Consider the following 17,698-nt stretch of genomic DNA (forward strand, 5'->3'; position numbering starts at 1 on the left):
GTCTATAATAGACATGTCCCATTCCCATCCCTACTGCTAATCATAAAGGCGCGCCATTATTTGAAACGACCAATGGCAGCACCGTGCGCGCCCGCCTCACCCCGCAAGGATTGGTGATTTGCGTCTCGAACAATATCGCTTGCATTTGGCTTCTAGTGGGGTGTTCTGCAGCCGCCCGCAGTACTGCCTACACGATGACAACTTGTTAGCGCTAGTAAATCTTATTGAAGGACGATAACCTAATATAAAAGCGCGCATGTTGGCAGAAATTAACTACGTTAGGATTTAATTAACTTGGCAGAAGTTACTTAAATTGTTTCCTTGAGGAAATTCTACACTTTACATGTATAAACTGGCAGACAGTTAACGGTGTATTGATTAGCAAATATCAGGTTTGTTAGAGAAGCCGATTCAACAAGAAGATTCTTCGATACTAAGTACTTATAAATGTTTTTTAAGATCCCTTCTTTCGCAAAATAGGTAAAATGGTTATATTTGAATTGAAATGAAACCGATCATCACAAATAGCATGTTAGATATAATTGGGGAAATATTATGCTCCTTATTGTTAGAAATATCGTTTGATTAATAATAAATACGGTTAATTTAACATATTTTGCTATCGAATTATTGTAGATGTTAAGTAAAATTTACTAGCCTGGCTACACTATGTCATTGAGGATCCGCTGTAGCTGAATGTTTTTTAAAATACTTGTTAATATTACTTGTATTGTTATGTAGCTTGAACTTGTGCCAAAACTAATGTAATAATAAGTAAAGAATTTACAAATGTTTAATAATGGATATAAATGTTATTGTTGTTAAAGAGTTTTAAAAAAACACTGAATATAAAAGCATTAATTGTTCCGTTTTCGGGCGCATGATGGCGCTCTCTGTGTGATTGGCGAGGAAGAAGTTAACATGGCTGTGTTGTGTGTTCTTTGTTAAAAACAAAATATATAAGTGATTTATAAGCAGAGTTTGTTTCTTTTATCATTATGAGTGCTTGTCTAATTTTAAATATGTTTTAGCCTTGCACCGATTGAATATAAAAGCAGTAGACGACAAGTGGTCTATTTGTGTGTGCGGAGTGCGCACTGGGAGCGGGCGCGGCGCGGACACTCCACTCTCGAGAGCGCCGGCACCCGGGGCCGGGGAGTGCTCGTTACTTGTGGACGTACGAGTAGTCCCTCGCACAAGTCGTACACGAGCACCTCGAAGGGCACAGCAACTTCAGCGATTTTTAATGGGTTAAGACTCCTCTCACTCACTGCCTCATCATATAAGTAATTCTATTCTCACAATTCGAGTTGTTTTCAACTTTTTAGAGCTGTCAAATTTGAGGGATTGTTTATTAGGTAACGTTTGGTTCCTGATTTTTTTTATCTATTTAAAAATAAATTGAGTTCACTACTATTTTCCATTTCATTCCACTAACATGTAATTTCGTTTAATTTGACGAAACATAATACACCTTCATGAATACAAGCATATCGTCATTACATTTAAGTAATATTATTAATTTCTTCAGGGAATCATCAACTAAAAACCGGCCAAGAGCGTGTCGGGCCACACTCAGTGTAGGGTTCCGTAGTTTTTCGTATTTTTCTCAAAAACTACTGAACCTATCAAGTTTAAAACAATTTTCCTAGAAAGTCTTTATAAAGTTCTACTTTTGTGATTTTTTTCATATTTTTTAAACATATGGTTCAAAAGTTAGAGGGGGGGGACGCATTTTTTTTCCTTTAGGAGCGATTATTTCCGAAAATATTAATATTATCAAAAAACGATCTTAGTAAACCGTTATTCATTTTTAAATACCTATCCAACAATATATCAGACGTTGGGGTTGGAATGAAAAAAAAATATCAGCCCCCACTTTACATGTAGGGGCGGGTACCCTAATAAAATATTTTTTCCATTTTTTATTTTTGCACTTTGTTGGCGTGATTGATATACATATTGGTACCAAATTTCAGCTTTCTAGTGCTTACGGTTACTGAGATTATCCGCGGACGGACGGACGGACGGACGGACGGACGGACGGACGGACGGACGGACGGACGGACGGACGGACGGACGGACGGACGGACGGACGGACGGACGGACGGACGGACGGACAGACAGACAGACAGACAGACAGACAGACAGACAGACAGAGACAGACAGACAGACAGACAGACATGGCGAAACTATAAGGGTTCCTAGTTGACTACGGAACCCTAAAAAGTACTCAATTTTGCAGAGGTTTAAAACTCATGGTTGCATTTTAATCTGGGTGTAACACTACTAAAATATAAAGGTACTAGACCTTACGCGATTTTTAATTTTATCTGACATTTTCTTGTTATCAATCATCATCATCATCATCTGTTCCAAATTTGATATTTGTGTTTTCGAGATTCCGTTTCTCCGTATGAGATGATGATTGTTATATTTATGTACTTTTTTATACTAGATGGTAGTTTAGTTGATTCAGTAATATTTATAGGTACCACACTAAATTTTGATGAAAGACAGAGAAATATAAAAAAGCAATAGAAATAAAATTAAGATTATCTGTGCATGAAATAATAAAAAAATATGTCGTTCTATTCTATGTGTTTAATGGTGAAAACATATGTATATTTTTAAGTAAAACGCAATACTTATATACGTTATTTTGTTCTGGTGAGGACGATGACGACGATGAGGATGAAGAAGAAGATGATTCTGTCACATTTATTATTATTGTATCGGCCAAATCGTCAATCTTGTTGTAACTCTTTCATTTTCTTCTCTTCCTTGATGACATGTTCTTCGCATCTTCTCCAGTTTTCTGGTTTCACATTAGCAATGTGCGTTTGCCGACCCATTATAAACTTGGTGTAACACTCGTCTTGTCTAATTGTACCTCTACATGTGTATTTGGTAAAATTAAGCGAATGTATGTATATGTTTTTGGAATGGAACGGACTATAGTAGTGAGCTCAATTATTTTTAAATACGAAAATTTTAACAGGAACCAAACATTACCTGATAAACAACTATTTGCCGGTTAGTTCAAAGTTTTTCAAATATACAAGGAATCGCTTGTTACTCTCACCTTACTTACCATTTATGCGTTTATTATTTATTAAAATTGGCTCACCATGAATAAAAAGTACCAAACCAAGTAAGTAGCAACCTACAATTTTGTTCTTCGAACTGGCCTTAAAAGGTTCACTACCCCTGGATCTGTCAAATTTGACGGCTCCGGTTTGTTTACACTTTTTTCAACAGCTAAAAGTACAAGGTATAGTAAACACTCAAAATCTAGAAAATTACATTTCTCTTTCGCGAACAGATAACGCGCGTGCTACTCAATAATAACCAACAAGGGGACCGGTTTTTGAATTAAATATAGACAATTCGATTTCGTGAATTTCGTTCAATAATATCTCCCCTACTAGCGATTTAAATTCTAAGAACAGAATCGAAAACGAGGGTCATTTTACCATTAGATTTATAATCAAGTACTAGCCTACTTAGCCGTTCTTTTCCTAAAATACTTAAATTAGCATTAATTCGAGCGTTCGAAATTGTAAAATCGGTCCCCAGTTGTTGACCATTTTGATTGTCATGGATTTCCGCCAAGTAACGCCTGATTCTCGTCCTCCTTGCGTTATCCCGGCATCTGCCACGGCTCATGGGAGCCTAGGGTCCGCTTTGACAACTAATCCCAAGATTTGGCGTAGGCACTAGTTTTTACGAAAGCGACTGCCATCTGACCTTCCAACCCGAAGGGTAACTAGGCCTTATTGGAATTAGTCCCGTTTCCTCACGATGTTTTTCCTTCACCGAAAAGCGAATGGCAAATATCAAATGACATTTCGCACATAATTAGTTCCGAAAAACTCATTGGTATACGAGTTGGGGTTCGAACCCGCGACCTCCGGATCGAAAGTCGCACGCTCTTATCGCTAGGCCACCAGCGGCTAATCCATACTATTTAATTAATATATGAATGAGAAAGTGTGTGTGTCTATTTGTTTGTCCGTCTTTCACGGCAAAACGGAGCGACGATATGACGTGATATTTAAGTGAAGATAGTTGAAGGAATGGAGAGTGACATAGGACAGGCTACGTATTCTCTTTATAACCCCCTACTTCCCTACGTGGGGGGGGGGGGGGGAAGTTTATATACTTAGAGCATTTCGCAATTTTCGAATTTAACGTGGGCATTATTTTTATATTTGAAAGCTTATTTCATAAATTAGGAATCTTCCAAGCTTAAACTAAACATATTGTGAAAAGAGTGATTGAGAAGCTGAAGACTCGAGTACAGTCACCTGCAACAATATCTAACTCCTCGAAGGCCGTGAAAATATAAAATACGCTCTGAAGGCTCTACAAACCTGTGCCCTATCTCACAAAACTTTACAAGTGTACAATTCGACAAAATTGTTAACTTGTAAACATAACAATGTACAACAATAATTACAAATATGTGTTCGTTACAAGTGTGCAGTATACAAATATGTCACTTTTGTGAAAGCGTATCACAAAGAATAAAGGTATGTCATGACAGCTATATAATTGTAAGATTGTGAATTGTAAAATATACAAGCAATGTTACAACTATATGTAACATTTTATTTAGCCTCTTGATATTGAAGGTAGTTTCACTTTATACGCAATACGAAGAATTACATTGATTATAAATAGGTTATTGATCCATCTATTATACCTGCGACCCTGGGAAAATTTACATGTGTTGCTGCAATAAAATTTTGTGCAATTGTGTTTCGATTTGCTGACCATCTTACTTCACTTCCTAGTATTTTTTCTACTATTGGCCTACGTACGGCGTGAACCGAACGACACATTCAACACATTGTCATTTTCGAAACACCATGAGCATCGCCAGAGATGTGATATTGGGATCCTGAGCCCAACCATCTTAATACAGTCATTAACTGTTGTTCAGGATCAAGAGCATGACTTCTTCTTGTCGGATGTCTAAGGTTTCCACCAATAGTCTGTAATAGATATTCGACGGTATATAGATTAACTCACTCTGAACTTATTTTATACTATATATTGCTTTACTACCGACTTCATCAAAGATATTCGAACAAGCTATGTGCAAACGCCTGAACTCATTTTGCGAAAAATATTCAATTTTTAATGAAAGTCAGAACGGTTTTCGAAGAAACCGTTCAACTGTACTGGCCACTTATAAATACATACAAGAAGCGCTAAATATTATAAACGAAAGGAAATACGCGGTAGGTATTTTGCTAGATATGTCTAAAGCCTACGATCGAGTACAGTACAAAATTCTCTTAGACAAGTTACAGGAAATAGGTATAAGAGGTGCTGCTCATAAATGGTTTATCTCGTACCTCGAGAACCGTAAACAATATGTCGAGATACAGCACCACGACTACCAAACTGGCATGATCAATAACATTAAATCGGAAGCGCAATCTGTCAAACACTCCATTCCTCAAGGATCGTGTATAGGATGTTTGTTATTTTTAATATATATAAATAATCTCCCTAGAAATCTCAATGACATGTGTATACTTTTCGCGGACGATATTTCGATCATGACGTCCTGTCAAAATGACCTAAATCTAAAAAATGACAGTTCAGTTCAGTTCAGTTTTTAAAATTAAATGGCTTCAGTCCATTGGGACTATTTCGCCAGTGTCAAGGTGATATGAGCTAATAAATATTAGTAATTTTTGTACGGTAAGTACGACATTGTACGGTGACTTAGCACTTGTAAATTGATAACTAGATTTTACAAGAGCACGTGGACTACCGGCCGTTTACGACAAAAAAGAGGCTAAACGCGTTTCGAGAACAATTCTTCATCAGCTTCTCACTACACCATTAGTTTACTGCATAATACGCTATCAATATTACACTTTAAACAACATTAATGAGTAAAAGAAAAATAAATTATTCACGACACGAAACCGCTATGATGGCGTCCCAACCGGAAGTCCCTAAAAAATGACATAAATGACATACTGACAAAACTGACAGACTGGTTGACTGACCATAACTTGGAGATAAATTTTTCAAAAACAAAACTTATACAATTTAGGCCATATCAAAAAAACCGCACTAGACATAAATTATTCCTTTAAAGATAATGCAATAAAATGTGTAGATACATTTACCCTCCTTGGTCTGGATATTGATACACACCTAAATTGGAAAGCACATATCCAAAAACTAGCCAGCAAACTTTCAAAATTTATATACGCGCTAAGAGAATTAAAAAGATCGACAAACTTCGATTGCGCCCTTAAGGCCTACTACGCATACGCCTTTTCCTGGTTAAATTACGGGATAATACTTTGGGGAAACAGTACTGATATTGAAGAAATATTTATATTACAAAAAACTTGCATACGAATACTGGCAAATATTACGGTACCGGACAGTTGCAGACCCTATTTTATCAAGTATAAAATTATGACAGTAACTTCAATGTACATTTTCGAAATTTGTAAGTTCGTTAGAAAATATCCAAGTCTTTTTCCAAAAATAGCCGACCGTCCTCGACGGTACGAGAGTAGGCACAAACATAACCTGGCGCTACCGGAACGTTCAGAACTACACATACACAAAACAAGCCCAAAAATGATGGCTATCAAAATATATAATAAACTTAGTGACGATATTAAAACTCAGACATCACACAAACAATTTAATAACGAATTGAAGAATTTATTACTAAGTAAGTGCTACTATAAACTTAATGATTTTTTGGATGAAAAGAATGATGATAATGAATGCTATTAGTTTTAGTTCAAATTTACACACGCCAATTTAATTAATATAATTTTAATCTTATTTTTATTTTCTTACCCTCTTAATTGAATATTCTGTGAATAGAATAGAATAGAATAGAATAGAATAGAATAGAAAAGGTTTATTTGGTGAAAATATAAAAGTAAAACAACAATAGCCTTAATCTATATACATCTTAAACTAAAGTCACCAAAAAGGATGCCACTCAGCATATGCAATGGCTAATGGCTGTGACATATTATCTATTTTGGTATACGTAGCAACTTCAAGTGACATTCATAATTTTAATTCTTTTTTGACATACCTACCTTTATGTCCTATTTCATTGTTTCCTATTAGTATGTGTTAGAAATGCCGCCTAGTTTAATACAAAACATGGATTAATCATATACCTTTTGTCTCGTTATATTGATAATTCCTCATATCATGTAAGCGGCACGATGATGATGATGATGTATTTAAGCTAGATTCTGAACGTAACCCTAACTGACAGCGCTGTTCTCTGTGGTCGAGCTGTCAATTAAAAAGAAGTTAGCCCGCGCGCGTTTTATGGGAGTCAGGACAGTCGAGCGTTGTGTATTTATTTAACTTAATAAATGTATTAATCAAGACCTAGTGCGTTTTATTCTTTCAATTCAGAAGTGCGGTTTCAAACTTTCATGCTCACGCAGTATTTCGGTCAAATAAGTTGATTATCATACGAAGTTATCATTAGCGTCATGACGACGCGACGTTCCAAATAAACGCATTTACGCACTGTAAAATGCACTAAGTTTTGGTTAAATGCACTAAAGTCACGAAGTACTTAAATAGATTGATCAATATTCAATGAAGGTGTGATATCTATTGTCCAACCAGTAAGTACAATACTGTGTCTGAGGTAAGTTACATGCCTGAGTGCAGGTGTGTTGAAATGTGAAACTAATAATGAAATGTTTTACGCACTGACAAGTTCACAAATAAGATGATAATACAATCTGATCATTTATCTATGTATTGTACATTAAGTCCAGTAAAGAAATGCCTAATAAAAATGCTCATTTTGAAGCTGGTTTATATCAGTTTGTGGTGTGTTGATTGCCATGGGGTGTGATTTCTGTCAAACTTGCACTTTTATTACATCAAGTGCATGCACAACATGCATTATCAGTATTATAATACCACACTGGACTTATGGTTTGGCCGTGGTTTCTTGTGTTTATTTTCCAGATCAGAAATGATTGCTTTGACTCCTAGGAATGGAGATCATGTATCAGAGAAATGTTCATGTATTGTGGAACAAAATTTTGGATGAAACAAACAACATAAATATGGACATTATAGCCATCCCTTTCTAATGTGATATGGGTCTGCAAAGTAACATAGCGGTATGTATATAATATATTGATGCCAAAACAGGTAATACTGTGAGATAATTATTATGTTTTTAATTGAGAAATAATAATTATTTATATATTTTAAATTATAAATGTGTACTGAATAATTTGAAGAGGGTGCATTTAGTTGTGCCGTAGAGCTGGAATGATAGAAGTGTTCATAGTTGTGGTAAAGTCTCCGAGACTTATTCTTAATTTAAGTGTGAAATAAATGTGCTTGGCACCTTGAGGAGATGCTGAATTCCATAATAAATCATAATTAAGATGTATTTACAGAATTTTTAGAAAGTATTGAGGTAAGGAATATTAGTGTAGTTGTATGTTGCTGAAGTGAACCGGGTTATAATAAGTTTAAACTGCCACTTGCCTATCAACGGGGAAGTAATTGTATAACGGTTAAATATGAAAAATATTTATTTATATGAGCAAATTTACATAATAACTATGCTAGCTTGTATCAAAAAAATAGGTCCGTGAGGCATTGTACAAAGGATGCTGGCGACCTTTCCTCGTTGTATTGCTGATATGTTGATTGAGTTGATTTCAAAAGATATCTGGTCAATTCTATTAATAATAAGAAATTCGTGACTGCACTGTTGTGTTGTGCCGCAGTGATATGACTTATATACCTAATAGTGATGTTAGACTACATTGAAGTTATTTATTTTTTTAAATAGAACTAAATTGAAGTTATGATCATTTTGTCAGGTTCCCATTTGAGTTTAATTGATCCATCACTCAGTACTTGTATTTACTAGTGTGATGTGAAGGGAAGATTGTATCTCGCTGGAAGTACAGTAGGTGTGTGATTTTGAATATTTTGAGATGATAGTTTAGATTGATTTGAAATCTAATGACTATTGGTTAGTTCCACAAGAGGAAACATGGCAAAATTTACAACTATGTTCAGCTGTTGAAAAGCTCATCGCAAATAAATTTATTAATACATAATGGAAATTAAATACTTCCATAACGTAGGAGATTTATGTTATCCAAGTATTATTATTGTTTTGTATGTGTTTGCCTATCTTATGTGTAGGTATTATAGACATTCATTATGATGGAATATTAACCTGTGCAACAAGTACAGCGCTAAGGAACTGCTCACTTTGATTGCATAAGAAGAATAATGAAAGAATTTACTACTGCCAGTACTAGATGTGATTACTGATTACGATTAGAGATAGGTACTATTTCATTTATTCAGTAAAACTGTTCTTAACGTTGGTAAGACATCAGGAAACGGGAGGCATTACTGGTCGTTCTTATTGATATGATAAAACATTTTATGCCTCGTTTTGCTGCAAGTGTTTCTCGCAAAAAAAAAAAGTACCTAGTTATGAAATATAGTGCCTATAAAGTGGGTCAAATGTAAGTTATATGGTGTCTTGTAGTTGCGGAACTGCGTCGATTTAAATTCTATAGAGTATTCACATTCTATAAAGGACTTCTCAATTGCAATCTCACTGTGCGGACCCAGTGGTATGCTCTAATTTCATTTTTATAATGTTTTTACTTTGTCAACTAAAATTTGGAAACGATCCCAAGGTTAGTGTCTCATGACATAGGTACTAATTGAATATTTAGTCTCTTGTACTTTATTTAATGAGGGGTAACAGGATCAAATCATCAATATATAATGTAACTACTATTATATGAGTTTATATACCTACTAGATAGTATCGTAATAAGAAAAACCATTACAAATGCATACAGTTATACCTACTTGAGCTGGTTGGTAATCTGTCTTTGATAATTTTCAATGTTTGTTCGAAATTAAAATTTTAAGTAATTTACACCATTTCTTTTACGAAAATTTGCCAAAAATGGACGCTATATAGTGCTGGCGTCTAGACAAAATGCACAGGCATTTGTTTTAGATAGAATCAGGGGTCGGACACTGTTCTGGTAGGGCGAGTTCGGCTGGCATTGCTGCATAGCAATTGTTAGGGTTGACACAACTTGAAGTTCCCTCGTGTGCTTGCAATGCCACACATAAGACAATTAGGTGAATAAAATCTGAATGGTCTAATAGTCTTAGGTATATGGTACGGATAGTACCATGCACTACAAAAGGAAAATACAATGCGACGCGGAACTTCGGTTCTATGGGAATTTCTGTATGTAAATACTATTATTTATTCTGTGGTTGAAGAGTCAAGTTCTACATTAAAATTTACTTTTATTGTATAATATTACCAAATACCAAAAATTTGGAAAATACACTCAATTTAGTGATAATATTACAGCATGTTGACTTTTTAACATTGGAACTTGAAGTACCTATGTAAGAAGTTTTTGTCTAAAACGACAGCAATGAATATTACTATCACTGCACCTGACAAACCAAGGTCCCTTGCAGCATCTGTATTTGTGTCTGTGTATTTGTACGTTCCCGATAAACTCAGAAACTGTTACACGAATGTTTAAAATGCGGTGTTTACCTCTGATAGATTGATTTTTGAGATGTTTCGATGTATGACTTGTCAAGCTTTTATGTAAATTGGGAGTTTTAATTGGAAGCACTACTGAAGCCGTTTGAGACAACAAAACAATGTGCATGAGATTACCTCTCTTTCATTAGAAAATAAAGTTCACGATGTCAATGTCTGTTCTTAGGGTAAAATTAAACTGGTCATAACCTGCTAACCCTGGCCATGTAGTAACTGTCTGCCAGACGCTAATGTATTCAATTGTGAAATGCTCTTTAATTATTTTATATTTCTATAGCTTTTAACTGTTACTTATAGATATTTTTGGGTCAATATACAAAGTTTAGTGGAAAGTAAATATATTGGAGTACTAATGATCCTGACTTTGGAATTTAGTACTTGTGTCCGGAAGACTAATTATAAAATAATTTTCACTTTCTAAACTACAGTACATGTCACATACTGTTCGTGACGCAACGCAAATGCTTAATTTTAATTCCAGCAAATGGTGATGCATTTCCCACCAATTTTAAAAGATAGATAAATGTATATTTTTGTACTTATATGTGTTCACAATCATAATTATGTTTGATAAATAACGTGTAAAATATTTATTGGTTTACATGTTGGATGCTGAATGTATATTATGTCCGAGAGCTGCGGTGACATGGTTGGAGAGCTTTGGTGGCATGGTTGGAGAGTTGCGGTGACATGGTTGGAGGCCGCTGCGTCCTGTGTGTACGTACGCGGTAGATGGAAGACAACTTGCCACCACTCCACGGCGGTTGGAGTGAGGCCGCTGCGTCCAGTGTGCGCACGCGGTGTTGAAGATGATTCGCTGGAGGCCGCTGCGTCCAGTGTGCGCACGCGGTGTTGAATCTTATTTTCGCTTGAGGCCGATACCCCCTGCGCGGGTACGCGGGTACAAGTAAGGGTCTCTGAGGCCGATAGCTCCCTGTGTGAGAACGCGGTAACAGAGATCACCAAATAGTCTGCTTGAGGCCGATAGCTCCCTGTGTGAGAACGCGGTAACAAGAGGCACCCCTATGCTTGCGTGAGACGGATGCTCCCTGTGCGAGTACGCCGTAACAAGCTCACCACACAGCCTGTGTCTGTGTACTTCATCGACAGCGCCAGTGGACAGCGTGGCGGCGGAGCTGCGACAGCTTTAAAACGGTGACTGTCAGGAGGCTGCGCAGGATCGGGACAGGTGGTGATCTCTCATTTCGTAGGCTGACTCATTTGGGATCACTGAGCGAAAATAGGTACGTGGTGGCATTATAAATATAATAGTACATATATTTTTACACCCTGTGCGTGTATCAGGATATAATATAGGACAACTAATGCTTGCATGAGACGGATACTCTCTGTGCGGGTACGCCGTAACAAGCTCACCATACAGCCTGTGTCTGTACATCTCAATTTACTAAAGTGAATTTCACATCTAGTGTGTGTATTGATATTATAAAAATAACAGTAGATATTTATATTGTTACTCCCTATGCATGTCTCAGGATATAATATAAGTTTAGCGGTCCAAATGTTTTGACGCCTTGTATTGTGTGCGTCGTGATATAATGATAACTGTGCATATACACCGTGTTTCACTTAACACTAAAAACCTGAAAACCGTTTGTTCAGAATCGAGAGTAGAATCGATTGAGCTATATCTTGATGGGGGTAATATTTTTATTTAAATTAGTATTATTAGTTATTTTTTATGTGCCTATTCTATTGTATTCATAATACAACATTGTGTACCTATATCGCATTGCTAGAGGTTGTTTACCTTTTTCAGTATTTGGAGGTACGTTTATCATAAGTTATAACAAAATAAACTCGTACCTAATTACAACCTTGTCATTTTGAACATTGGGTTTAAATTTGCTTACTGAGATTACCTGTCCAATTTGAAGCTGTGACAAAGCTTTAAAGTCTTTTACAGTGACATCGTAGCTGTCTATTGGTAAACCTTATGTCGTTGCAGTAACGTACACAAATAAATAGTTTAATGGTTTATGATGGTAGTTAGCAATTATTTTATTGAGTGTAGAGCTAAAAGTCAAGTAGAGTAGAAAATTAAAAATTCAATTTAAGAAAAAATAACCATCAGATTAAAAAATGAATACTCTAGATGAGTTTAAAAAATAAAAAAATCTGTTGGGGTGTCTGAGGTTTTGAGTGGTACCGGAAACACGTTGTATATTATTTTGCACCGTTTGTGTGTATTTAATTATCCAACACTGTTGTAAACTTTCTGCCTTAAATTCACGCTAGTCGTTGAGTTGCAGGAAATCATCCACGCTACGGTACCATACTATACATACACCCCGTGCGTGTGTGGGTGTGGACGTGGGACACGTTATGTGATGACACAAGTTACCAGACACTTACTTTCTGTTTCCAAGTCCAACTCATTACATTTACTGACGGTAGTTTTGGGTGACCACGAGAGCATATATATTGTAGTGTGGCATACCCACGGTTCAGCGGCGGCATTGCGAGCAGCGACTAAGGCCTTCTTGCACCAACCACTTAACTCGGGGTTAGTGGGCTGTCATCTGTCAAATTCCATATAAAATGGTGCGTTAACCCTCGGGTTAACCCTTCATTTTCGTTGGTGCAAGTGGCCCTAAGTGTAGTAGGTGTTATTGGTTATAATTATAACCTTAAGCTTCACATTAGCTTGTGATGCAACAGTCTTACTCTTGTTATAGGTAGTAGGTACCTATATTGAAGTGTATGTTTACCTGACTATGCACTCGCTGTCCAAAGATGTAGATTTAGCAATTACAAAACTTATTTTTAAAATCAATATATAAATATGTGTTACGTAGATATAAACAATATTCATTCAGTACTTTCAGTAGTGATACTAGAAAACAATGTGAATTATGATATTCATTTTCCTCAAATTGCAACAATTTTTGTGTGTACCTATTGTAAGGCCGTAATGTTTATATGTACTACAACAAAATTCGTTCAACAGTGATTGTAATTTACCTAGAATAAGTAAGTATAACGAAAGACATATGTAACTCCGTATAGACAGCTACAGTCTAAGAAAATACGGAACCCTAAAAACGTACCTCAGAACCATTTAGAAATAGGTACGGTAGCCTAGATGGCGCTAATACTAATATTTGACATTTTAACACATATCAAGCTAAGAATATGGGCTAAATTGTCTAAACTGAGGTTTAGAAGTTTCAAGCTTGTGTAGAGAGATGGCAGTCTATGCACTGTGCTTACATAATATATTATGTTGACAGAACTCTATAATATTCGATCTTCTTCATTCATATTCATTCATATTATTTATGGCATTCATATCATTCTTTGGTATAACATTAGATCTACAAGGAAGTTGGCACAGCCTTCGGAAAACTAATACGTTGTTAGAGGTGTAATTGATTTCCAAAATAAACCAGCGAATGCTTCCACATAACACAAAACATTTAAATAAAATATGAATAACTAACTCAACGTAGTTTTCTGCTTCTTTACTTATTTTCGATATTACAAATTTAATAAATTTCATCTAAACTGTTAAACGTTTACATATTATTGTGTAAGGGTGTTACTGCTTTAACTGAAACAGATATTATTAATAAAATGTGATTTGAAAATTTAATAACGTGCAATAGGCTAGGCTATAAAATATTTTATGCAGTGCACCAAATAATTAGAAGAAATATATGGACAGTAATTATGTTTAAACATTATTTCTATTTAATAAGTCAAAGAAAAGATATAAAAAGTAAATGAATTGACCGTGACGTCACTCCTCAGTATTTCATAGTAATTCCACATTAGCAAATCGTTTTGACAGTTTTTAAAAAAGAAGCTGATTTGACTAGTAGGAAACTAGCCTATTCGAACAATATGGGTTGACCTTGGGATGTAGACCGTGACAGACTGATGCTGTTATACACCTTTTTGGATACGTCTTTCTAGGGTTGCATGTTGCTTAACTTGTTACTGTACTTTTGTTAAAATAAAAATAAAAAAATATTTTATTTTCTAAATTTGTTAACAAGTGTTAGCTATATGATTATGTACTTATACATCGGTAGTTGGATGAGGACATCCAGTCTATTACGGATGGCCGGAGACATTATGTATAAGTAAAATTGTTCTGTCTTTGTTTTATTAGAATCTTTGTCAAAATGTAAAAATATTTTTTTTATGCAGTGGAACTTTACTTAGGTACTCGAACCTTGACTTTTGATTTCGTGACACCTAGTTTTTGATTTGATTATGTTTTATTTTCGCTACCCGAAGGTTGTCTGGTAGAGGTCGCTCTTGAGCGATAATACCACCTGTTGTCTGCCTCTGTTTAAAATAATTTGTTTTGTCGCCACTATTTTTTTTCTGTAAGTATCTTTTGCGGAGGTGTGCCAATAAAGGCTAATACTATCTATATACCTTCATAAGACGAAGTCATCGTTAACACAAAATTACCCACTGGAAAATTATATTTTCTTGTGTCCAAAATTTCCACTGCATAATGCCAAAATTGTGTATGTTATACCTACAGATTGCTAAGTCAACCTTTTTTTTGTCAGTGTTTTGCTAAAGGTGCACAAATATTAATAACTAATACTTGGCAATTCTTATAATAGCTGTAACCTATAAATGTATTAGGACTCTCTTATCATCATCATCCTCTTTGCGTTATCTTTTTTTTGATATAAATTGTAAACGAATGACCTTAACTAGCAAAATGCAATTGATGATTATGATAATCTGTTAGTTTCTTAAGAAATATGTTTTTGTTTCTTATTTGCCTAGAGTCAGGCAAACAGCAGGATGGCCGATTGTTAGAAATGCCGCCTAGTTTAATACAAAACATGGATTAATCATATACCTTTTGTCTCGTTATATTGATAATTCCTCATATCATGTAAGCGGCACGATGATGATGATGATGTATTTAAGCTAGATTCTGAACGTAACCCTAACTGACAGCGCTGTTCTCTGTGGTCGAGCTGTCAATTAAAAAGAAGTTAGCCCGCGCGCGTTTTATGGGAGTCAGGACAGTCGAGCGTTGTGTATTTATTTAACTTAATAAATGTATTAATCAAGACCTAGTGCGTTTTATTTTTTCAGTTGGTTTTATTAAACTTATTGTGGTTCACATGACCCTAATACACAAATGTTTTCTTGTATAAACCTAAGGTTGTTCAGAAGTGTTGTAAAAATTAGATTTTGTTAAAATGAAGGCTGCGCGCGGCTGGTTGCAGCGGCGGCGGTGGCGCCGGCGCCGGCGCCGAACAAAAGAGTTGAACGCGCGGCGCGCGCGCATCGATCGCCGTCGCGCCGCCACTTAAAAGTGTCATGGCATCCTTGCACTCGCTCAAAACCGACTTAATCAACTTTGCATGCACTTCACTAGCTTTTGAGCTATTGAAGAACTATGCAAGATTAATACTAAACGAGTCGAGGACATGTATGCGGCTGCCAGTTTTATACTTACAGTTCAAGCAGGGCGGCGTGCAGCGGCGGCAGCGTGCGCAGCCCGGCGGCGCGGCACGACAGGCGCGTGCCCCACGCCGCGCCCGCGCCCGCCGCGCCGCACGCGCAGCCCGCCGGCAGCGCCGCGCCGCACTCGCCGCCACCACCACCGGCGTCGCCGCCTGCGCCGCCCAGCACCAGCAGCGCCGCCGCCAGCGCGCGCCACATCGCGCCCGTCATGCGGGCCAACGACTAGTCATTATCACTTCACTTCACCACAACACTGATATTCCCAAAGGTCAGAACTCGGATCCTAGGATGCGAACAGATCGCTCGCGTCGCGAGTGTAGCCGCGTGACGCTCGCGGTGTGCGGAGAGCAGGGACGTGGCGCGTGTCGCTCGGCGCGGCGCGGACTGGCGGCCGCGACGCCGGCCCGCCGCCGCCGCCGCCGCCGCCTCCGCGCCGCCCCCCGCGCCGGAGCCGCGGAGTCTGCGGCCTCCGAGCGGCGTCATGTCGCACGGAGAGGTGCAGCCGCGGTCCATGCTTACTACATACGATATATTTTGATTGTGGTTCGAATTTCCCATTTCACCGACATTTTAGAAATGGCCAAAACTAGGTATTTCATGGCAAATTCATTCATAATTTACGTAAAGTAATAATTAAATATAGGATTTGTATAACTTGTTGTCAGCTGCAATGTCAATGAACTGTATAAACAATTAGGTGTCAGAAAATCGCGTCGTTCAATGGTTCGATTTTTCTAAATACTGATGGATACCTATATAAATACAATACAACAATCATTAGTAATGATTCATTACAGACTTTCACCCATTTTTGTAGAACGAACATTTTTCTACACTCCATTCCTTCGCGGTATCTTCGTGGTTTACTTATTTGACATACTTATGTCACTGAAATGTTAAACAAGCAAAACCGAACATATTATATCCTACCATAGAGGTAACATACTCGTACCCTTTGCTCGTAGTCGTATCGTACCCAAAGAGCATTGAATCACTACGTTGTCGTACCTAAAATGGTATAGAGTCTGTTCGGAAAGAGAATGTATGGGGAAATGTGAAACGTGAAATGTATGGGGTCCAATAGATTCCACGACTCTTTTCTTTCCGAACAGACTCTATTGACGACCGGCCTGGCGCAGTCGGTTAGTGACCCTGCCTGCCGCGCCGCGGTCCCGGGTTCGAATTCCGGTAAGGGCATTTATTTGTGTGATGAGGTCAAATATTTAACTGTTCCTGAGTCATGGATGTTTTCTATGTATTTAAGTATTTAATTTATATAAATAATATAATGTCTCCACTGCATTATGGTCTCCATGGTTTACGATATACTTAGACAAGTTGGACACAATTATGTTTTTAGGGTTCCTAAAAGGTACAAAAGGAACCTTTAGAGCGCGACTCTTTCCGTCTGTCTGTTACATTGCTAAATATGGCTAAATATCTTTAGGACAAGGACGATTACCTGGTCAATCAATCAATCAATCATTTTATTTGTTAAATGGTTTGGTTAAATGGTTCTTGCTTTAGGACTATATATTTCATGGAACAGTTATGAATATTGTTAACCTCTATAAATATCAAGTATGATTTTTTTAATTTATTGCTTTT

General features: G+C 36.9%; 1 protein-coding gene across 1 annotated transcript in view; it reads right to left on the minus strand.

Moving 5' to 3' along the window:
- The window catches only part of LOC125235903 (lutropin-choriogonadotropic hormone receptor), a 120,609-nt gene extending 104,150 nt beyond the window's left edge, over positions 1-16,459 (minus strand). Inside the window, 1 exon segment of the mRNA XM_048142534.1 lies at positions 16,083-16,459. Within this exon segment, the coding sequence (XP_047998491.1) occupies positions 16,083-16,300 (218 nt within the window). The 5' untranslated portion in view covers positions 16,301-16,459.
- Between the last annotated feature and the right edge of the window lie 1,239 nt (positions 16,460-17,698).

This window comes from Leguminivora glycinivorella, chromosome 18 (assembly GCF_023078275.1).
Source record: "Leguminivora glycinivorella isolate SPB_JAAS2020 chromosome 18, LegGlyc_1.1, whole genome shotgun sequence".
Classification (NCBI taxonomy): domain Eukaryota; kingdom Metazoa; phylum Arthropoda; class Insecta; order Lepidoptera; family Tortricidae; genus Leguminivora; species Leguminivora glycinivorella.